This window comes from Calypte anna, chromosome 2 (assembly GCF_003957555.1).
Source record: "Calypte anna isolate BGI_N300 chromosome 2, bCalAnn1_v1.p, whole genome shotgun sequence".
In the NCBI taxonomy this organism is placed as follows: Eukaryota; Metazoa; Chordata; class Aves; order Apodiformes; family Trochilidae; genus Calypte; species Calypte anna.
Genome location: NC_044245.1, coordinates 28,558,745 through 28,582,210, shown reverse-complemented (window position 1 = coordinate 28,582,210; position 23,466 = coordinate 28,558,745). Strand labels below are relative to the sequence as shown.

The 23,466-nt window shown below is 37.4% G+C and overlaps 1 protein-coding gene across 3 annotated transcripts in view; it reads left to right on the top strand.

The window, feature by feature from the left end:
- Nucleotides 1–23,466, top strand: part of ETV1 (ETS variant transcription factor 1) — a 67,320-nt gene that overhangs the window by 10,045 nt on the left and 33,809 nt on the right. For all 3 annotated transcript variants that reach the window (XM_030445861.1, XM_030445860.1, XM_030445859.1), the window contains exon 5: nt 3,887–3,940. In XM_030445861.1, the coding sequence (XP_030301721.1) occupies nt 3,887–3,940 (54 nt within the window). The remainder of the gene's footprint in view (nt 1–3,886; nt 3,941–23,466) is intronic.

Sequence of the window (23,466 nt, the reverse complement as noted above, 5' to 3'; positions counted from 1 at the left end):
AAGGCTTTTTACAGCTCTAAAAACTACAAACAAATAGTAAGTATTTTTGTGCTGTGAATATTTGCTTTTGGCAAAGTGATTTTAACTCAGTAGGTAGTGAAACTGTAAAATCTAAATTGATAACATCCTCAAGATTGTTATTAACACTTCTGTACACTTCCCAAATCCTCTTGAGACGCTGTAGCTATAATCAGCAGAAAAAGAAAACTTTTGGTAATAATCTAAACCAAGCTTGATAGCTTATGCTGCAGATGTTGTCTGCTTCAGGAGTCTGAGACTTGATGGCTCTGAATGTGGAATGAACTAATGTAGCTGCTTCTGCTATTAGCAGTAAAAGCCACGTGCTTAACATCCTTCAAAACCTTTTATTAGTCTTTTGGAATATACTTGCCTTCTCAAACCCCCATAATTAAATAGCTCAGGGAAATATTCTCATGTAGTCAGATGATAATTTCAGATATCTTCTTCGATCTTCCTCTGAATGGCAAAGTAAAAAAAAAAAAAAGAAAAAAGTTTTGGTCATGTATGCATTGTGTCTTGTTAACAGAAGACCACTGGAGATTTTAGGGCAGCCTTGCTCAATTGCAGCGTTGGTGAATAAAAAAGAGGAAATGAATGGCATGCGTATCTAAATGTGCAGACAGTTGCAACATTGCAAGTTACAGGGGTTTTTGGACATTGAAGTGTCTTTATGTTTAATATGCTGTAAACTCTGTAATTAGCCAAACTTGAGGTAAAAAAAGCCCTCTTGTCTTTGAGTAGTGCAATGAGCGGATCCCAAGCATTTGCTGTCTCACAGCAAGATGCTGGTGGAAGCCTATGTGTTGGGCTGATGATGGTTTCTCACATTTCTGCAGTGTGATCATGTGCGACTTTCATTTCTGCTCATTTAAAAATAATACCAGACTAAACAAAGGAATAATTTAAGTTCTCATTTCCAACAGTTAGTGAGTCCTTTTAATGTAGTTGTATAGGCTTGTGGGCTCGTTTCTAAGGTAGTGATGCTACTAAAATTAGATTCCAGTAGGAAATGTAGGTTCCTGGTTGGAATCTTTTGGATGTTGCTGTTTGTTTTGTTTATATTTGGCAAGGTTTTAAACACTTCTTAACTTGTATTCCTTCTCCTACAGAGGCTTTTAAGGCTATGTCAATATTGTATTTAAAATACATTTTGACAGCGTAGTCTCCACCTATTTCTAGAGTACTGATAAAGTGCTGCGCCTTTATCTCGGTTAAATATGCCTTCATAAATTTTGGAGACCCATGAATGAAGCATATTTTTCTTGTTTACGCCAGACCAAATCAAGGGTAATAACAGTATCTCTAAAGTAGTATGCTGGTTTTTCATGAGGATACAACCAGATGTATTTTATTTTTTTCTTACGCTTTGGCTGGAAAAAACCAGACCTCATTCACTGAGTCATACATATATCTCTGCAACAGATTTGTGCTGCTGTAAGTGAAGTTAAACTGATAAAACCAGAATAAACCATCAGAAAAAGCAGTCTGGTGCACAGAGTCCACTTTGGGAGGTTATATAAGATTCATGTCCCAGTTCTGGAATAACCAAATGTAGCCTCCTGATTTCATCAGGAGGGTTTTTGTTTTCTTTAAATTTTTTTTCAGATTTTCTGGAATCACAAGTTCATATATATATATATATATATATAAACATATATATATATATACGTACACAAAACCAGACACTTTATTAGTTACAAATTAGAGTCCTTTTAACCTCCTTGCTGCATTTTGAAATGATAGCTTGCTTAAGAAAAATGTGTGGGATGTCTTCTGTAAACAACAAATTACTTAATACAATTACTTTAACTTTGAACATACTTACAAACCCTTCAAAAACAACTGAAAATGTAAGAAATCCTTAGGAACTGTTTTCAAGTAAGATATCTTGCTTTCTTAACTGGGTTCTCCGTGTCAATCAAATATTTTTCATTTTTGTAAGGAAAATGCCTAACATTTGCATGCAGTGAATTGCATAAAAAGTAAAAAATCACAGAGTATTTGGGTTCATATTGTTCCTGAGTTAACTTCTGGTAAAAGTTTTGTGGTTTCTCTGAAGGAAAAAGAAAACTAATGTATCAAAATAGTGGGAATATTTGGTTTGGTAAGCTTACATATTTTATAGAACTTAAAATTTTAGGAACTAACATCCTCGGAGGTACTGTTCTCTTCTAAAAAGATAGCTTATTTATAAAAAAAAAGACAAAACCGACAACAAAACCCAAAGCAGAAATATCTATGGGGGTTTTTTTCAGAGTAATGCGAATTGAACTTTGTGTATTTATCTTACTACTACCTCTTCTCAAATCTGTGGTTGTAGATTTCCCAAAGGCATTTGTTCTTAAGGGGCATTTGGTACAATTAAGACAGCAGGACTTTACATTGATTTTCAAGAGCAAATAATTTTTTTGTATGATGAGCCTGATTCTGAGCTTCTTACCCAGGGAAAAAACCTCTTAGTTAAGTAATGAGAATTATTTCCTGAGTACGGAATGGGGCTCTGGTCCATGAAGAGTACCGTAGTGCACATTTCAAAACACTTGCGAGTAATTATAATTAAGCATCTATTTTTAAATTCAAACAAACTCTGTTAAAACCAGTGGCAATTGCACATATTTAAATGACGTATATTTCCTAAACTTAGAAAATGTTCTGAATGGCACTGAAGTTATATTTTGTCATTTAATATTTAATGATGTGATAGTCTCTGTTGTGATAAATAATTGTATAGCCAATATTTACCTCCCCAATCTTTTTGGGTAACCAGATCATGGCAGATATTAACTTTTAATTTTAATCATACGAATTGTTTGCTTGTGTTTAGATAAAACCTGTGTACATGGTGGAAATATTTTCAAACAGAAAACTGTATGCCAACTTTACAATGATGATTTTAGTTTGTGCATGGTGAGGACAATACAATAAAGTTACAGGCTGTAAGCTGGCTCTCTTTTGGGATGTACTCAGAACCAGTCATTCTCCGAGGATGCCACTTCTCAACATGATGTTCTGCAGTTATTAGAGTGTATCCACCTACAATATATGCTCAGTGGTATTTCAGCTTAAATGTGATTTAATAGAGTTCACAACATGATGTGAGAGATGGGTAATGGCTCAGATACACAATGAAAAGGAATTGTGGTACCAGAGGCTCAAAACTGTGTATCAGCAGACCAAGAAATGATTGCAGTTTATAGCTCAGGTTTGTGATGGAAGTTTCCGAAAAGCAAAGACGATCTGACACAAGGTGAATGGATGATAAAAATGATTCTTGCTTTAAGTAATTTTTTTTTTCTTCCAATGTCTGAAAAGTTGTCATTGAACTAGGAATTCTGTGGTCTAGTAAAATAGTTCTTTCTGAGAATTTAAAAGAGTAACAAGAAACCCCTACTGAGTTGGCTGACTGCCATGAAAAATGTGAATAATTTTTAAGTTAGCTGAAGGTGCCGTAGTTTGGGGTTAAAGATGCACAAGCACTAAACAATAGAATTTAGGGTTTTGCAGACTTTCTATACAGATATTTTGAAAATAGAGACTGATGGGTTTTTACCAGTGGCATAGTAGGTCCAGGTGCTCATGCAGGGAGTGAGGCAGGGCCAGTGCCAGTGTCAGCTTTCACATCCTCCCGTCCCCACTGCTCTGTGCCGAGGTTGCTCTGGGCTTGCACTGCATCACACAGCTTCACCCCAGGGTTTATCTGATATTAAAATGATGCGCTTTCCTGATTTTTATACCCAACAATGATTTAATCTTGGCTGTGCTTCAAATTAAGCACAAGAGTCTTTATTTATGCTTTAATGGCTTCTTTTAATTCTTTCCTTATTTTTTGTTTGTTTGTTTTTTGTTTTTGTTTTCCTTTCTTCAGCTCAGGTACCTGACAATGACGAGCAGTTTGTGCCAGACTATCAGGCTGAAAGTTGTAAGTATAGTATGAATAATCACTTTCTTAAAATATATATATTTGTGTATTTATATTTGGGTTTTCATATTTGTTATTTATTGTGTAATCTGCGGTCAGGGGTTGTTTTGTTTCTTAGTTTTTGTTTGGTTGCATTTGGTTTTTTTTTTTTCTGGTTGGTGACATCAGCACAATGAGTAGAGATAGCAAGTGGCGCTTTGACATGAAGCCAAAAGAAGTAGTTTGGGCTGAAGGTATAAACTTTAGCAGGGGGCCCTGTCCTTTAATTCCCAACCCCTGAAAAGCAAGGTAAAAGTCATGAAGCCATGTTGTGGAGATGGAAGGAGTTTCTCTGTTGATTGAGGAGAGCGTTAGCCGGTACAGATCAGATACTGTGGGACATAGGACGCAGCTATGGAGAACAGACATTGAGCTGCTCGGTACCTTTTGTGTACAAAAAACAAGTAAAATTGTCTACATAATCAATCAAATATAGGCACCACTGAAGCATTTTGAAGTCATCTTAGCATGTGGCATTTTGTTGATCAAACAAAATTTCCCTTTGGATTAATAGAAGGAAGCAGGAGTTAAATTAAGCTGTGTGCTTTGTATTGTTTGCTACTTTATTTAATATGTGACCAAAGCTTTTGGGGTTTTTTGTTTGTTTTTTTTTTTTTTTGCTCAGACCCCTCAAATCTTGCATTTACCTGCTAAAGTGCTTTTCTTCTGATAAACTTTAGCAACCCTTCACTGTACCCAATGTTCTGTGGCTTTGGGTAGTTGCAAGGGTGTAGTAAAGAAATGGCATGAGAAAGAAACGTTACCAGAAAAAAAATTGTAGACTTCTAGGACCTTCTTTAGGCATCTTTCTTCCTCATGGCAAGGCTTCTCTGCATCATCAGAGGTCTCTTCTGAACAGTGTCTGCTGATTAAGGCAGAGCACATGGTAGCTCTTCTGTTTCGCTAACTAACTGAAATAATTTACTTTATCAGAATGAATTACAGCAGTTCACTAAACCAGAGAGCTGTTAAGTACAGCATTAATGTTCTGACCTATTATATTAAAATTAAAGATATTAGAATGTATTACATTAAAATAGTCTTTAACCCAAAATATAAATTCAGATTTGTGAGGGTTTTTACAAATCTTTCAGAGGTTTTTTTACCATTATTTAGAAACTGCTTTAAGAGTTTATTAAGTGTTTTAATAACAACACTTTTGGGGGAGAAAAACAGTTTTCTTTGTCCCCTGGTCTCTGATAGTATACATTGACAGCAATAGTTTTATTAGGTTTTTGGTTTGTTTGGTTTTTTTTTTTCAAGGAGTTTCTGGATATGTAGATACCGAGCAAAAATCATGATCACTTGTAGACTTTTAAAGTTGCCCTTTGTAGCACTTTTCTCCCCAACTCTGACTTCAAAGTCTTTTGTTGCTTTTTTTTTTTTTTTTAATTATTAAATTATGAAAGATCAAACTATTCTGTAAGTTGGAACTCAGATATGTTATCCAACATACGGAGTTGTGTCCAAATATAGACATGTATGCATACGTCCTTTGTGTAAGAGTACAAAGTTCAGTTGGGCCTTCTATTAACCCACAATTATCGTTGCACAACAAGTCAATGATTCTTGGAAAATAATTTGTGAACTGTGAATGAAAAGCTCCATTGAAGCTGGTCACTGCTTTTGGTGATAAAGAAATTCTCCTAATATGGATTTTATTAATGCTGTTGTATTTCAAAGTTCCTTAGCCACAGCTTACACAGTATTATCAAAGGAACATTTATTTCTTCATTTCAGTTGGTTTCTTTATCTTAAGTAAAGGTCAGGAGAGCTTCCTGGAGAGTTAGTCTGGCAAAGGTTATGGAGTTTCAGACACACACTTGGATATAATGTATGTAGCTGTGGGCTCTGTGAAACAGGAGCGGAGATCAACATAACCAAAACCATGGGGAAATTACTGCTGCAGAAGTAGCACAATTGTGACTGTTTTCTCTAGGATCCAAACCTGCCTTCAAACTCTATTATAATGACTTACTATGTATACTCTGTGAGGCTGTATGTACAGTGCTCACCCTGTTACCGGCAGCAGCCTGGCAGGGGCACTTGGCTTTTTTCTTTTTAGCATTTTTTTAAAAGCATGGGAGAGGATGTGCGACCTTTCATCGGTTCGGTATTTAATACACTCATCTGAGCCAAAAATGGTGAAGGACAAAAGGAAAAACCAGTGAGTGGATGAGGTCACAGGTGCTTTGCAGTTTAGGGGCAACCAAACTGTGGTCAGCCACGTCATTTGCGTTTGCTGCACAAATTTCAGGTATGGAGCTGTATATAGGCGGGGGGGGGTGTGTGTGTGATTTGCAGAATATGTAAAGAAAACTGAAGTGTGCCACTGAAACAGTTATAGTCTGATGTCCTGTTGCAAAATGTAGTGACATTTCATTGCTAGATTAATTGCTTTTAATATGAAGTAGATTTGTGGTCTTAAATTGAAAATGGTATAATCAAAAGGCGTTGGAAGAAACTTACAGTAACAGGAGCAATGCTGGAAAGCTGTGGTGAAAGCTTCCTTGGCTAGAAATCACCAGGTTAGTCTACTCGTGAAGCAAACATGTGGAAGAAGGCAGCAGAGGAATTGATACTGCCAAGAACATGTGCTGTGTCCTAGCACAGAGAAGGATTAAATGCCTCTTAAAGTGCCGAGGCTTTTGCATTTGTGTTCTCCAATAATGATTTTAGCTAGTGAAACTGCACTGGTATTAGTAACTAAGGGAAACATTTAGTTTAGATTAGATATACAGTTCACTTTATCCACTTAGGGATTTAACTTCAAAGCTAGCTTGGGACCGTGAATATTTCAATTATGAGTTGCTATTAAACTTGAATCAGTTTTCAAGAAGCAAACATAATATATATATATTTATAGTTAGGTGTGGGCTTTAGATATTAGGAGTGAGATCAACAGCTAGTGTAACTTCATGTGATATTAATGACATTCCTGGAATTACGTGTATATCTACTAGTTAAGAATCCACCTTCCCCTTAATGCTTTAAGCTTCACATTACCTGTTCAAAAGTAGAATTTCATTTGTTACTTCATTATGGCTTCTGGAAAGGGGTCCTTAATAGTCTTAGAAATGTCTGTTTCCAAATGTATTTTTTTTTTGTCAGTGTCCAAAGCCCCATCGTATCCATGTATTACCTTTTTATTAAATATTTTTTTAACTTTGAATACATAGCCTGTTCAGATGAAATTTGAAAGACAAATTGCAGATTAGTTTCTTATAACCCTCTGCTTTCTACAACAACAGAACTTTTTGAGTTGTAACGGAGAAAAAAAACACGTACTGAAATGGTAGGTTGTTTTTTTGCTTGCAATTACATTGGAAAAATATCACAATTGCACATTAAATAGTATAATTTTCTTCCTCTTTCCATTCCCATAAGAAATAAAATTTCACAAAAAAAAAAAAAAGAGTGAGGAGTCACAGGCATTTACTTGGAAATTCTGTGTTAGGCAGGTTGTTTTTGTCCCATTCTGAATCTGCCTCTATTCTTCAGCTGACCTTCAAGTGCCTTCCTAATGACTCTTCTTTGTGAAAAGTTGTATAAAGCAAAAGTGCAATATCTGTTGCTCCCAAAAAAGGTGAATTTTGTTCTTTGTTTTTCTTTTTTTAAAGATGACACTTTTTCCAAATTCAGAAGACTAAGTTAAGCTGTTTTTCTGTCTGTATAAAGTCAGTATTCACTTGTCGAGAAGGGTGACCTGTGTTAACTTCCTCAGATAAGGTTTCCTATTGTTTCAAGTCCATTTTCATATACTGAGGAGGAGCCAGATCCTGAACGGGTTGTAATCAGTGGCGAGGCTTTCAGGTACTGCAGAGCAGCAAGGACTTTCCAGTCTAGAAGTAAAAATGAATAAAGTGTTCAGTTTGCTCGAATTCAATAGCTGTTGAGGTGAAGATTGCTTGCTCCCATTGTTTGGATGGTTTCTATGACAGACACAAGAGGAAGTAGGTAGGATTTGCTGATATTTAAAGGATGTAGTTGGCAGAGAAAACTTGGTATTGTCAACAATACACTGATTTGTAATTTGACCTTGGTACAATTGGTTATAAATGGGGATTACCCTGGAAGTAGATTGCCTGGTGTCTTAATGGGATATTCATGTTTCGTATTGTTTTCATAATATAGCTTTACATTGATTTGTTCTTCTGGATTTTTATTTTTCTTCTTTTTCTTCTCTTGCCCTAAGATGTAGGTTACTCATTTAAATTACATTATCAAGTCTAGCTTTTGTCTTTTTATTTGTTATTGAATTTCTGCTAATGAAGATTTGTGCTGTGCTTCACCTTCTTGTCGGGTTTCCTTCCTTCTCTTTCATTTTGTTTACTGTATTGTTTCCCTGACCATCACAGCCTTACTTAACACTGCCAAAGGGTAAATGTTAATGTTAGACCACAGCTGTTGACAGTAAATGGGAAAGTCTGGCTGTAAAATCCGTGCTTCTCCATGTCTGGGTACACTTAAAGATAGGAAAAATACTTTTTTAGTAGTGATTTTGTCGCTGATCTTTCACGACCTTTATTCTTTCTTTTACCTCTTTTTTTTTTCCCCTCCAGGTTTAGCAAAGGGGTTTTTTTCAATGTAGATGCCAGGAGCCTTAAATTATTCAGGGATGTGCTTTTTAGATGCGCTGGCTTGCAATCTTTAAAAGCCTGTTAAAGAGAGGGATTCTTTACATAGGCTTCAGGTAGCTGTAGTCTTCTGTCATTTTAACTAATGGCTTAGGATATTCCAAATGCAGTTTTAAATGAGGAAAAGCTTTAATATTTATTTACATGTTTGAAGCATACAAAATCATTATTCATTTTCCAGTATCATTCTCCTCTCTCCTCTCTCCTCTCTCCTCTCTCCTCTCTCCTCTCTCCTCTCTCCTCTCTCCTCTCTCCTCTCTCCTCTCTCCTCTCTCCTCTCTCCTCTCTCCTCTCTCCTCTCTCCTCTCTCCTCTCTCCTCTCTCCTCTCTCCTCTCCTCTCTCCTCTCTCCTCTCTCTTCTCTCTTCTCTTCTCTTCTCTTCTCTTCTCTTCTCTTCTCTTCTCTTCTCTTCTCTTCTCTTCTCTTCTCTTCTCTTCTCTTCTCTTCTCTTCTCTTCTCTTCTCTTCTCTTCTCTTCTCTTCTCTTCTCTTCTCTTCTTTCTTTTTTTCTGTGACTTATATTTCAAAAGCTAATTTCAGAGGTGAAAGAGCATTTCCTGTTTACTTGAGTATAGCAATAGCTGGTGAGCAAGTGGTAGAGGTTAATTTTCACTTATTCTGACATATTTTGGAAGGGAAAAAAACCCCACACAATTAAAACAAAGTAGAAAAAACCAGAGTAATATAAGTTCTGATGAGCCCACTGAAGTCGAAAGGAGACTAGTTTACTAGGTTTGATTTTGTTTATGGTGCAGAATAGTTTAATTTTGCAGCTCCTAGGAAAAAAAATCAGAGGACTGAAAAACCCGGCATTTTTTACATGATGATTCACTACATAGGCAGCTGGTAGTCACGTCTTGGTAGTGCACAATGTCCTAGAAATTGCAGTAGGTACTGTCTCAGTTGTCTGTGTGTGGCAAGTTGCAAATACCAGCGTGTATTCAGGTTCGTGGTTTTTTGTTCTGTTTTGATTTTTTGTTTGGTTGTTGGTTGTTTTTTTTTTTTTATGTTTTGTCTGTTTTTAGCGTCTGTGTGGCTGGAATCACCTTTCTCTTAAGAATTGCTCCTCCACCGCGATACAACAAGGGGCAGTGGGACAAATGTCCTACAAGGTGTTACCAGTTATTCTTGGTGCTTAGCTGTTCCCTGGTGTTTTGTTTCTTGCCACTTAGCTTGAAACTACTTCCTTTCATAGGTCAGGCATTGTCAAATACAGAGACATTTACTTACTTGTTTTGGTGCATGCCCGGCTGTGAAAGAATCTTTCTAAAGGGCTGCGAGGGGCTCTGTGGTTTGTTCCTGCCCTTAGCTTTGCATGACCTTGGGCATGTTGCTTAACATCTTTGTTTCTCAGTTTGAAGTAGGTACAGAAATGCATGTATCACTGCTGTGAGATAGACAGCTTTCTTAATGATCACTTATCTAGAGATCTCAAAAGCATTTTACAAAGAGAGTCCAATGCAATTGCTGTTGTAAGAGCTAGAGAGGTCAGACTGAGAAGTCGATGCTGACCACCTTATCTCCCTTCATAGTTGCCTTAGATAGCCTCACTTCTTTGTGTCCCTGAGCACTTGTTTCTTTTGTTTAAAGCAGGACTGAAGCTGTTACTAGCTGTCTAGCTGTTAACTTCCCCCCCCCCTCCTTTTTTTTTTTTTTTTTTTACTTTGTTTCCAATTCTCATTCAAAAGAATTAGGAATTGGTGTCTTTCAGAGAACTTAGTGGGCTCATTTTGTGGTTCATTGCCAGGCATTAGACAGTGCTAATAAAGATAATTTTTTTTTCACCATTCTTCCTCTAGAGAATATTTGGAAGTATTTTTGCGACCTTTCCAGAATTGCTCGATTTAATTCTTGAAGAAGTTTTACCAAGAGGCAGGCTTTAGATCGTAATGACTTTAACTTGTGATCTTAATAGTAGAGAATTTGTGGGTTTGCTTTTATTTTTAGTAAGCAGTTTTTGTTTATTTGCATTTCTGCTTGTATTTCTACAATAATTTTCAGCTTTGAAGGTGCAAGAACTTTAGGTTCTTCTGGATTGTCGCAGTGGCAGTGGCTCACAGACTGTAAATACTGATGCTAGCAGACATACTGTGAAACAAATGGCAAGACCCCATCGAGTACACAGCTTTTGATTTTTAAAAACTTTTAAAGTGATAACTACTCCTTTCAGAATGACCTGCATGCTGTGATGTGAATTTTATTGCTAATGAGAAGGAACCTCTGGGCATCCCAGCAGAGACAGCAGCCACATTATGCAGATCTGGTTTAGCTGCACGGAGCCCCTGTGAACCTGATGGTCTCCAGCTTTCTGGGGCATGAAGGAGCCCAAGGAGCTGGACAGGGCTCTTCTGGGGTTTTGTCCCCTTGCCTCCCCCTGGCCTTCCATTGGCATGTCCTTGCTTGGCCAAGCTTTCTGAGTTGCCTTTCCTCAGAGCCCCATCCTAGTTTGCTGTTTTATTACAGATTAAAGGCTTGGAGGCATGTGGAGGTTATCAGCTAATGAATAAACTTCAGTCATCCTGTCCTGTGATAAATCTGTCTTGTAGATCAAAGATGAAGCAATGTAGACCTTTTTTCTTTCAAATGGTAATTTCTTAAGGCTGTCAGATCACTTCCTAAAGTCTGTTTACATAAAAACAAAAACATTAGGCATATTTTATTCAAAATGTTAAATTTTCAGTTTTGAAAAAGCCTTCTCTTTCCTCTCTGAGGAAGCCTTGCCTCCTCCCTTTCTCCATAAGGACTCTGAATATCCCATCTGTGGAAATACAGGCAAGCCTCACATTGTAATTAGAGTCACGGCAGTATTTTCTGAAGTTATTTCTGTTTAACAGTTATTTCTGTTTTAAAAGACAGTTGTTTAGTTAATTTCATCAGAAGTATGTATATGTCTTAAAGCATCTCTTCAGTTCCTGTTATATTCAACAAGGTATGCAGAAATTCCTTTCAACTGTATTTTCACACAGAAACCAAACAAGGCAGATATTGAAGGGTCTTGTGATTCTATTTTGATACAAAACTATTGTTCTCTTTAAACTGCTTTCTTTGCAGTGTTTTTGCAAAATATGTTTTGTATTCTAAGAGCAGCTTAAATAATTACTTGAAAATCCGTAAGCTCTGGCATGGTATAATATAAGGAGGCAGTCTCTGAGCTGAGTCCACTTCTATTTATTTTGTAAGTTTCTTTTGGTAAAATATATTTACAATCTGTATATTTTTTATTTTTTGCTTCTGCTTGCTGCCTCAGCAACAGCAGACAGAAGTCAGGCTCTCCCACAGACTGCGGTGAAGTTTTCAAAGGGCATAACAGAAGGAAAAAAAAAAAAAAGAGTGACAGTCCTCAAAACATCAGTTGGGCATTGGAGAGTCTGTGACACAGTTATGTCATTTAGGACTGATACCACTAGCCCTCTGTAAGCATACAGGAAAAACAGCCCTTGTTTCAGGTTCTGTGTCCTTTTGTTTTGGTCCTGTGCATTTCAGCACTGGGAATTATGATGGAGTCACTTAAAAGCTGATAAGTATGTATAAATGTTGATATTTATACTTTTTTTTTTTTTTTTTGAGATTAAAACCCTTTGGTGTTTTTTCTAGGAGTGAACCAACCTATCTAAACTGGTAACTGGAAAACTGATCACTTTTTCAAGGCAAAAAAATCACTTTTCTCCAGTCTTCCTGGAGAATTCTTCTATTTTCCTTTCACTTATTCTTCATGTTCTCCTCTCAGTAAATTACTCTTACCCATTCCGGATTATAGTTTGACCTTGATGAAGTGAATAATGAAGGGAACTGTCTTGGTAAAGCATATCTTTATTCTTACAGATCCAAGCTGAGGATTATGCATGTTAGAAAAGAGTGAATCATTAGCAACTTTATTTCTGGTTGTCTCTTTTCCCGTGGCTGTTTATGAACTTATTCAGCAAATGTGGTTGCCAGTAAGTTAATGTAGTGAAATATTTTTTAGCAGTGACATTTACTGCCAAGTTCTGCAGTCACTGAATAGGAAGGTTATGACTGGCCAGGTTTTTGTCTTTAAATTTATATATTATGAGTCGTCATCAAGGACATTTGAAAAATTACGTGTGCAAAACCCATTCCCAGCCTTGCTAATTTGATCCTCTTTGCTCAAATATTGTTTCCTTTCTGCTTCTAATGTATACCTAAAAAAGATAAACAGCTTTAATTCTTTTAGTACTCAGTCTTCATACTGAAGCTCAGTGTAATGTTTCGTTGTTAACCCGTGCATGAATAAAATTTCTCATGACAAAGCCTGACCATAAATGGAGACAAAAGAGAATTCGAAAAGGGTCAATATTCAGTAAAGACCAAAGTTTCAAGCTTTTGGGATTAGAAGTTGGGAGCTGGCTTTATTCCGGTGTATGTGTATATACACAATGTATACTCAGTGTGTATAAATACATATTCCGTGGATATGTGTGTGTGTGTGTGTATACATAGGCATACATGCATGTAAGAAATATACATGCCATGAAATTGGCAGTCTTACTGATGGCATGCATGTGTAAAATAACCATACAGCTTCAGGAGCAATTGGCTTAAAAGAAATCTGTAGTGTGATTGTTGGTAATAAGTGGCAAGTTTCATATACAAGAGTGCATTAAGCACTGGCGAAAGCTTTAAATATCTGCTGAGAACCAGAGCCTGGTTGCAAGTGGTGAAAATTCCACCAAGCTCCATAATATGCACTTTGCTAGGAGTCTTTGTATATTGGACTATTTCTTTAAGTCGTGACTTTATGTTCACAGACGTAACCACTTCTGACAATGGCTTCCTTTACTTCCCTGTTGAATCAGTGATAAAACTTGGGAGCTGAATTTTATTGACTTATGTCAATGGCCTCCACCTTTTCCAGTGAAGACTGCAGGTTTTTTCAGTGTTTTTTGGTAGTGAACTGAAGATGTGGATTTCAGCCTGTCTTGAATGAGCTATAAACAGTGCCTGTCAGAGTTGCTGTACTGGCGAACATTTGTGAAAACTGAAGGACTAAGGAGGTGTAGTTAGACCTGTGACAGACTCATTCGTCCAACAAAGTAAAGAAAAATCCCATTTGCTACTGTGAGTTTGTTACTTGTTTTATGAATGCATAAGTATTTTTACTCTTAAAGGCAAAAATCAAATTATCTCAAAATGTAGTTTCATTCATATTAGTGCCTATCATTGAGAGCTGCTAAAATAAAAACATTGTAAAAATCTTTTCAATTAGTTGTCTAATTCATGCTATAGAGAGCTTACTGTGCAGTCCATTTCATTATTTATTGGCTTCTCTTGCTTTTCAGTGTTCTTGAGTTAGCTGACAGGCATGATTATCCATCCTTAAGGATAAACTTTTATTGTGACACTCTTTTATTATTTATAGGGAAGCAAACTGGCATGCTGATTTTTAATCTCTGAAGTTAGGCTCCCAAGACTGAACTACTTCAAACTGGAGGCAGCCTTCTGTCACCAGTTGTTTAGGTTATGAACAACAAATGGCAGAACTAGAGATTACATGTAGTTTTTTTCATGTTTTGTCCAGATGCAAGTGTAAGATTATTGGCCTTGTCATCTATAGCTGGCTATCAACTTTGTGTGTGAACACATCAGAAAAGAACAACACCAAAAATAAATAGATGTAACTTGAAAGTTGTCCGTAAGAGGGGAAATGAAGTAGTCAATTCCTCCTCATTTTCTGCTGTGGGCATGCTTTCCTAAATATCATATTGATGATACCTTTAAAACAATAAATACAAAAATGAAGTTTATTGTAAAAAAATTGTAAAGTTTATTGTTACTTTTGGAAAAAATATTTTTTATAATTTCCAAAGCTTTCTTCATAATTCTGTTTCTACAAAACCTATTAAAACCCAGACTGGAAACCCTCAAACTGCAGATTTGCCTGAAATGGAAAGAGAGTGTCTCTGTATGTGCCTGTTGTTTGTGTGTGTGTGTGTGTGTGTATAATGCTGGGATAGTATCTCACCTGGCTATTTTAGTAATGGAAGTTACATATTACTTAGTCATTGCCTCTTACAATTTCAATTAAATTTTGGAAATTGCTACAAATGGAAATCCTGACCTCAGAAAAGCATACAGACCCTGATTTAGTGGCCAGCTCTTCTCTTTGCATTTAACTCAATTGATAATTGCCAGGTGGAATGCAATCTAAGTTTTCTCCCAGGGCTGGTTTTACATTAAGGACCTTCCTCTTAAGCAGAAGCTATAAAGGTGGATCGCCTCTCCTTGTACCCTGCCTGGGAGCCTTTAGAGGCACATACGCTGTAAGTAACTTCAGGAACAAATGCCCCAGTCTCTTTTCAGGATTTTAACCCAGAAAGCTAACGCAGATGAAGAACAACCCTGTTTCAATGTGGGTTCCTGGAGGTTGCAGATCCAGTATAGAGGGATTAAAAATTCTTTAGATTCCTGCCCCCCTCCCCCCCCCCCCAGTCATGTTATGCTTTTCACGGGTTTTAGATCAATTGCTGCAGAACCCAGCTAGTTTAATTTTTATTAAGTTACTGCTTCCTCCTCCAGAGCCCTAAGCCTCTGTTTATTTTGGGGGCAGGGACAGAGGGAGAACTAGAGAGAGAACTTTTCCTCCTGCCTCACCTACTCTCCTCAGACATCAAAGCAAACCAGTTTGCTTTTCCTAGCTTAATCCTTCCTTTCTCCCTCCCACCACTGTTCTGCACATTTCCTTGTATTTTTTCCCAGAATTATCCAGTGTCTGTGGTATTTGTCAGCAGGTTAACTTTTGCCATGGAGGTACTTGCTGGGAGGTACTTGCTGCCTTCTGGGCAGTGCTTTCCCCTGGGCTGCCTGCAACTGTGGGCTTCATGCAACCAGTCAGGTAACTGGAAAGGAAGGAGAGCACTGCATGAAAGGGCAGTCTTGTGGCAATTCAGCTGGTTAGCATCTGCCCAAATATAATATCAGTTAGACCAAAGGATCTGTGGTGTCCTAATAAGGTGTTTACTAGCAGCAGCCTCTTTTTACCTTGGAATTCCTCTGTCTTTCAGTTTAGGGAGTATGTTAACTTTTATTGATGTTTACTGAATGCTCCCATCCCTCCTCTCAACCTTCTTCTCTAGCCCTTTTGGGTGGGCTTTCTAATTTTTCCTATACTGAATATACAGGCTTAAATTTTCAACTGGCATGGTCTTCTTAAATGAGAAGCCAAGAGGCTGCAAATACCTGAATTATCTCAGTGGTGCCCTCAGCACTTCCAGTATCAGAAAGCTGCAGGTATACCCTCAGTAACTCTAATGAATGTTTCAGAAGTTGCAAGGGCAAAGACAAGCAAATGAGAGATCTCTTACACTAAAAATGGGGATTTATAGCATTGAGACAACTGTTAAACTCTATGGGTGCCATCTCCCTTCCACAATTTTGTGCCCTCTCTTCCACACTGGCTGGGAACCCCTGCACATCTCAGGAAGTTGTGGTAAGGAGGTCTTGGTTTATCTGCCCAGTTTATAGCTAAACTGGGAAAATGTTTTGGTGTCTCAACACTGAAGCTTTAAGAAAGCACATTTCAGTTAAAAAATTACATTTATTTCCAGTTTTGAAATTCCATCTAGAGGAATTTCTATGCTGAACAGGAACAAGAGTGTCATGTTTAGACGACAAATAAGCTGTGCTGTAGGGAAGTGGCATATGTCTGCATTATAATAATGATTTTGTTGGTCACTTTTTCCCCATGTATAAATGCCTCCATATAAACCTGCTTTATGGATAGTGATGCAACTTTGATGTACCATAGGTACAGTGAACCTGTCTCAGTTCTCTATGTCAGCATTTTTTTTGGCCTTGCCTGTTATTCTCAAAGGCTTTACGCTAATGCCAAATCATTGTAAAGATAGGGGGAAAATAAAATGGATGTATAGAATTAACATAATTTAAGGATGAACAGATGATTTAATGAATTTAGAATTTTTTAAATCATTACTTATCTTTTGTGCTTTAGTCACTAAATGTGTAATGCTTTTTTGCTTAAAAAACAACCAAACAAAAAAACATCCACCCCAGAAAAAAAAAAAAAGGAAAGGAAAAACCCCCTCTTTCTTACTCCAAAGCAAGAGAAAGTTGTTTTAACCAACAATATTTGCTAATCTAGATGCATTACTGAAGATTTTAAGATCCAGGATTTCCCAATATCAGCTGTAGGAAAATAGGCTGTTATATTCCATCTTGAAACTATAGTAGTAAACAGGATAAATTCCAGCTTTCAGTGCAGTTCATCTTCGCCTGCTTGCTACTTCCTAATTCATTTTCAGACTCAGTATCTTCTTCTCATGCCATGTCGTCTGAGAACACACCATGTAGACTTGGAGGACAAAATCCTACATTTTGGGCTTTTATTCTTCACCCCTCCCCAATCCTGAGAATTTAAGACTATAATGTAGCATTTGTGCAATGCAGTATTCCAGCAGACCATTAATTGACATGCACAGTATTGTATGCTTAAGGCTGGAAGAGAAAATAAGCAATTTGCTTAATTTTGCAGAGTGAGTTCTAACTGTTATTAAAGTGCATTTGTAGTTGCATATTTTCCAGTAAAGGTGACAGATTACTTCAAAGCTGGTTATTTTCTTTTTGTTAAACAAGGTTCTCAAATAGATCCATGTTGCCTATGTATTCTATTCTTGCCAGTTGGCTTTGAAAGCTGGTTCTTGGGCTCATCGTTCAGAACTAGCTTCCAAAAAATGAGGTCCCATGCTGTTTCTATCTATTGAGCTGGTAGGGGCTGGAAGGATCTGATCTGAAGCCAAAGCAAAGACTGAATTGATGGAATCATATCTAATGGGTTTGCCAAGTACTGCCCAGTCATGAAGTTCTATATTCTGGGAAAGGGCACTAGGATGAGGGGTGATAGAGCATTCAGTGTGATAACATCTATCTTCAGATTTCCTTCCTTGGACTTAGAGCCAGGCCATCACAAAGGAAAGAACTAGTTAAATGCAGTTTTAACATATTTATGTCCTTTTCCTCTCTTCCACATGCTGCTTCCCTATTTTCTCCTCTGTTACATATGTATGCATTTGAAGAACAAAAAGCTTACTTTATTATGGTATGAAGCTTTCATTTGATTGTGCATGCACACCCAGAAAAACCCATGCAGGCTCTGTTTCAGGTAAATGACCACTGCTCAGTGGACCTAGGTAGAGGCAGGTTGTCTCTGGGGCCTATTTCAGCATCTTAAGTTTAAGTTCTAGTGTTCTAGTTGCAACTGTAAAATGGAGAAAACTACCAAGATCAAGAACTTCTTCAAAAAACTACTTGACAGGTTTGTTGGGTTCCTCTCCCTTCCTCTTCCCCCCCCTCCCTCTTCCTCCAGCTTTTCTAGCAGCTTTCGTTTCTGAGATAGTGAGAGCTCTTGTCTGTGTTCAGGTTTTATATAAACTGCCAGGATAGTCTCTAAAATCACAGTGATGATACACATCTGTGTGTCAGATATCCAATTTGTCACCAGTTTCTTCCAATATCTGGCAGAGAGCAGGACCTAAATGAAATCCAGTTGACTGGAGCTCAGCTAGGATCTGATAGAGTTGACTTTGATGGATGAAATGGTTGAAGAGCTTGGTGGAATCTTTGTAGATACAATCTGTTCAGCCACTTTTCAATCAGTTCACAGTCTCCAAGTCTTGTTCATCTTTGCAGCTGTTGCAGTGGTCAGGAACAAAATGTTTTGTTGTTTGGTTTGGTTTTTTGGTTTTTTGTTTTTTTTTTTTTTGCTATTGTCTAGGCAAGAAATTGCTTAGGGTGAAAACAATTTCAAATCTTGCCTCAGTCATCCATGCTTGTAGTCACTTCTGTCCAGCTGTTGCAGTAGTCTGTGTGTAAGCTTTGATTCAAAACATTGGAAACAGTTTAGCTGGAAAGACTCAGCTACCAACCTTCACTCTCTTTCCATTCTTCTAACCTCTCCTGATATGTCACCTTTCCAACATATTTTTATTTCAGGTTTTGTAGTACTCTAGGCTGCATGCTGCATTCAGCTGTGGCAGAAGTAACCTCTGGAGTATGAAGGAATGATCAGCTGGGTCTAGTACCTGCTTCAGCTAATTCCCCCTGTACATCCCAAAGTAATGTTACCACCAGTAGTAATTTTATTACGGGTAAAATTTCTCATCTTAAGGTGTAGTGGGATGAAAAGGAAAGAGCACCCTGCTTTGGCATCCTGTGGTCTTTAATCAGATACCTATTAAATAGCCATTGAAATTCAAAGTGCATCTATCTACAAAGATTTGTAGCTCAAAGCATAATGATCTAGAGATAAATAATCAATAAACAGCCTCCAGAATGCAGAAGACTATTGTCTCATAAGTTAAATATACATTTTTGAACCCTCTTCAGAAAATATATTTAAAGCCTGGCATTCCCATCTAGAAGGTAATATAGAAGTATTTAATTTTTATAGCCCATTGCATCAGATTTACAAATATCTATACTGAATGTGTGGTTCTAGTGGTAACTTACTGTTGCAGGAGTATTTCAATCCTCATATGAACCCACAATATTATGTTTGATTTTTTTTTACCTGTCTACAGATAAGAGCACCTAGGTCATTATATCACCTGAGAAGTAAGCAGCACTTTACCCTCCTTGATGAACCGTTCAATAAACTGTTTGTTTATTGAAAGTAGGATTTTTTTAATTGTTATTAAAATGCCTACCTGTTGTACTTATAGGATAAGTAATTTGTTTGAATCATCAGGTGAGTGCTGTTAAGTTATAGTGAGCGAGGAAAATAGCAAAAACACGAATTAGGGCAGTTTAGAAATGTTATCGCCTGTTTTGTCACAGACATAATTCACATCTTTCTTCAGGCACTGTAAACAAGAGAAATGGTTTAATGGCTCCATAAAAGGCACTCTGTGCTGATAGCTGAGATTAGACCCTCTAGTAATGGATTTTTGTGTGTAGGGGGAAGGGGAGGGCTTGGCGGAGGTAAATGTACTGGAAAAGAATCTTAGAGAGACTGTGATGTATCTGAAGTGCCTGCTGCATTTCTGTGTGTATTGGGAGATAGATCTAAAGTGTGACACTATTGGCTTTATCAGTACAGGGGCCTCCTCTTCTTGCTTTTGAAATTTTACCAAGTACTAACTTGGGTCACCTCAGTCAGTCTAGCACCTGGGGTTGTGGTGGTATTAAATGTTTTTACATCTTCTGTCTTTTCCTCTTGCTCTTAAGAAGGCCAAATCCCCTTTATTCAGATGCATTCAAGAAATCTCTTTAAACTTACATTGCCTATTAACAGTTTTGCCCCAATCTATCATAAAAATGAATGAGTTTATTTGCTAAATCAAGTTTAGATGGTGGTTTGAGAGCATAAATGTGAAAAGCCGCTCTGAGCATTCAGCACCATCATGTTCAGGGCATCACTTAACTGTGATGCTCAGTTCCTTTTCTCTGCAGGTACACAAAGTCCTCAGACTTTATACATATGAATGTATTATTACTTTGGAGCTCACCAGCAAAGGTTGATTTTAATACTGTAGAGTAAATGCCCTACAAGTGCTGATAGCAAAACATATTTGCCTTTTTGGTCAGTGTAGTCAAGACTGCCTTCTGTCAGCCAGTGCCAATGAATTACTTGTAATATTATATGGCTTTTAAAAATATGGTTAAATCAATTATTCCTCAAAAAATAAAGCCAGATTTTATTTTGCATTCTGTGCAGGAATCTCAAGTTTGAAAATTATAAAAAAAACCTTTTTGCTCAGAGGAGAAATTACTTCCAATTTCACATAAAATATTCCTTATTTCTTCATCTTGCATAGCCATCTCCTGAGCAGAAAAATATTTTCAACCATTGTTTTTATATTTGATGCAATGCATTTCTGGGTTTTTCTCAAAAAGAAGTGATTCAGTTCTTTCTGTATGAAGGTAGTACTTTTCCTCTTTCTCTGCCTAGAAAGTACACAAATCAGTCTCCTCTGAGGCAAACGGATTCCTCCTTTAATTTGAGAGTCCTTAATGAAATTGTTCTTCATTTAGATCTTAAACTGGGGGTTATTATGAACGAAATGTTTGGGGATTAGGCTGTTGACATATAGCAAAGGAGACTAGCAATTCAAAATGAGTGGTAGCAGGTTTCACCCTGTGTTTTTGCATGTTCTGCATGAGTTTACTTTGTGGTGAAATTACTGTTTTATATAAAATCTAGGTCTGTACAGCAGCGCATTATGTATAATACACAAGCTTTCTTACTCTGCAGATATAAATACATTTATGCACAGAGAATGTGAACACAGTAGTGTAGTATACCTTAATCAATTCTCAACAGATTGTAGCAGACCTGCTTGCCTTATATCTGCATGTTGACTTCAGAGGAGCTCTAGACAAGGGCTGGGAATTGGGTCCCTTCCGATATCAGTAAGGAAAGTCACCTCAGGAGTTGAGATGAGGTGTTGAAGCCATCCATCTAAATACACATTGTGAGACTGGTTGCCTTTCAAGTTGGGAGATAGTTATCTCTAAGTAATCACTTGGGATGAAATCATGGCCCTTGGTCACTTATTAATAAGATCATTATTAAGGCAGAGTGCCCGTTACTTTAATAGGGTTGAGACTCTGTTCTGGGGTTAAGTAAAACGAGTTTGCCATCAGGAAGAAGGAAGCGGTGAGGAGATGGTTGTTTCAAATGTCATTTTGTTAATTTGGATGTGTTGGTAGCTTGGTATGCTGCACTAAAATTAGATTTTATAAATAAGCAACCTTGCTTGCTTCCTCAAAAGAAAACGGCTTGAAAACGTAATACAAAATCCAGCTTAGTGAAACAGTGTGTGTTTAAAATCTGTTTTAATAGGTACACTGAGTGTCACACTAAAGTGATGAGCAATGGGTGGGGGGTTTTAATGATACAAGAACTGTGTCGAATAGATGAAATTTTGTTGTTGGAATAAGTTTACCATCTTCAGCCACAGTTAAGGTGCGGTTTGAAAGGGTCAAAGTAGCCTTCATGAAAGGCCCCTCCATATCCAGTATTTTTCTCAGGCTGCCTCTTTTTGCTTTCTGCCTCTAAAAGTGTACACTTGAGGAGTAACAGATAAAGCATGGTGACTGTGTCAGGGGACCGACCGCCCGAGGAAGGCTTTAAATTTTACAGCTACATTATCTTTCTGGCCGTAGTTAAGATAAAGATCTAATATAAAATCACTTAGGACTGTAATACTTTCCCTAAATTAAATGAAGGCGTTAACCCACTTGATTTGATACACTTATAAAGCTGGGAGGAAGGTGAGGTAAACTTTAATTAAAACTACAGCACAGATGCCTTCTAGCACTGTGCCCTGTACCTTGCTAGGACTGTACAGTAAGCAAAATAAAATGTACCTCGCAGCCGAGGCAGCAGGCTGGAGCCGTGTTCAGTGAAAGTAATTTAATTAGTGTTGATCATGACTCCAGATGATGGTGATTTGATAAGGAATAATTTAGTACTTAACAGCCTTTTACATGCACCAACTCCATGTGGGAAGGTAAAGCAAATTGCACAAAATGAATGTGCTGCTTTCACTTGTGCCTGTGCCAGTGAGCTGGAAAACTGCCTGTTAGCAGACGTTCAGGCTCTCAGCGCTGTGATGAAATACCCAGCCAGTTCTCCGCACAGGGCTGTGGTGTGGGAGTCTCTGTACTCCCGTTATTTAAAAATAAATAAGGGAAGTAATTTTTCATAACAGATTAACTCTGAGGAAGCAGCAAAGTTAAAATAATAATAATAAAAAAGAAAATAAAACAGAGCAGCGTGTGGCCTTTGTGCTAATATGCGATCCTGGCTATTAAAAAAAAAAAAAAAAAAAAAGTCTTGTAGTTGTTGAGTTGTAATTCAAGCCAGAGATTGCTTACCTTTGCATCAGAGCCACCATCCTGGAGCTGTGGGGCCCATCGTACGTGTTATGTGTATGGTGTGCATTATGTGACCAAGACATGCACGGAGAGCCAGCAGTAAAAGTTCAATAGCAAAAACCCAAAACGAACTACTGGATGTCAGTCTGCTTTGCAATGAGCATTGGAAAGCTGGCTGGGCTGCATTTTGCCATATTATTCAATTTGAGAATCTTTCTTAAAGATGTCCATATGTTTGGTTTTTATTTTTTTAATTTTTATTTTAGCTTGAGTCTAGACAGTTTTATCCAGACAGAGTTCTTTTCTTGTGATGTTCACCAGTTTTCATCTGTGTTTCTCAAGTTACTGTTCTGTGCATACATATTTGTGTAGCTGCTTTACTGTCTGTTTTTCTTTTGTAATATTTCCAGATAATTGACTGTTATTCACCAAACATAGAAGCACTTTTAGATGCAGTTCTTTAAAGTTTGGGGAAAATATGTGCAAAATAACACAGTGCTAGTTTGCAGATGTTGCAGCTTAAAGACAATAGTAGTAGCTGTCATGTAACAGGATATGAGAGAACCTGTTTGAGAGAGCTCTCTGAACATTGTCAATCCATAGGAAAATAAAAGGTGAGAATCTGGAATCCAGATCCTAGAGATACTTCTAAATCAGAGTTTATTTGTTCTGATGCTCACTTATTTAGACAGAATTTCACTTACATCCTTCTCTCACCAAACGTGTGCGTTTCTGCAGGTGCATTAGTATTAGAAAATGCATAGCAATTAACAAATTGTCTTTCCTAATGTTCAAGTGAAAGGCAAAGGGCAAAATACTACTGGATGGAATATAGTAATGGCCTGATTTTGTGCTGAGGTTCTCTAGCAGGGACTACTGAATGTTAAGGTGGATTTCCATGAAGGCACAAGTGTCTGTGTGAGGCTGGAGCACGATGTTCAAACCGTGGTGTTGTGGTGACAACATCAAAAATCAGTGAAAAAAAGTGGTTCCCAAACTC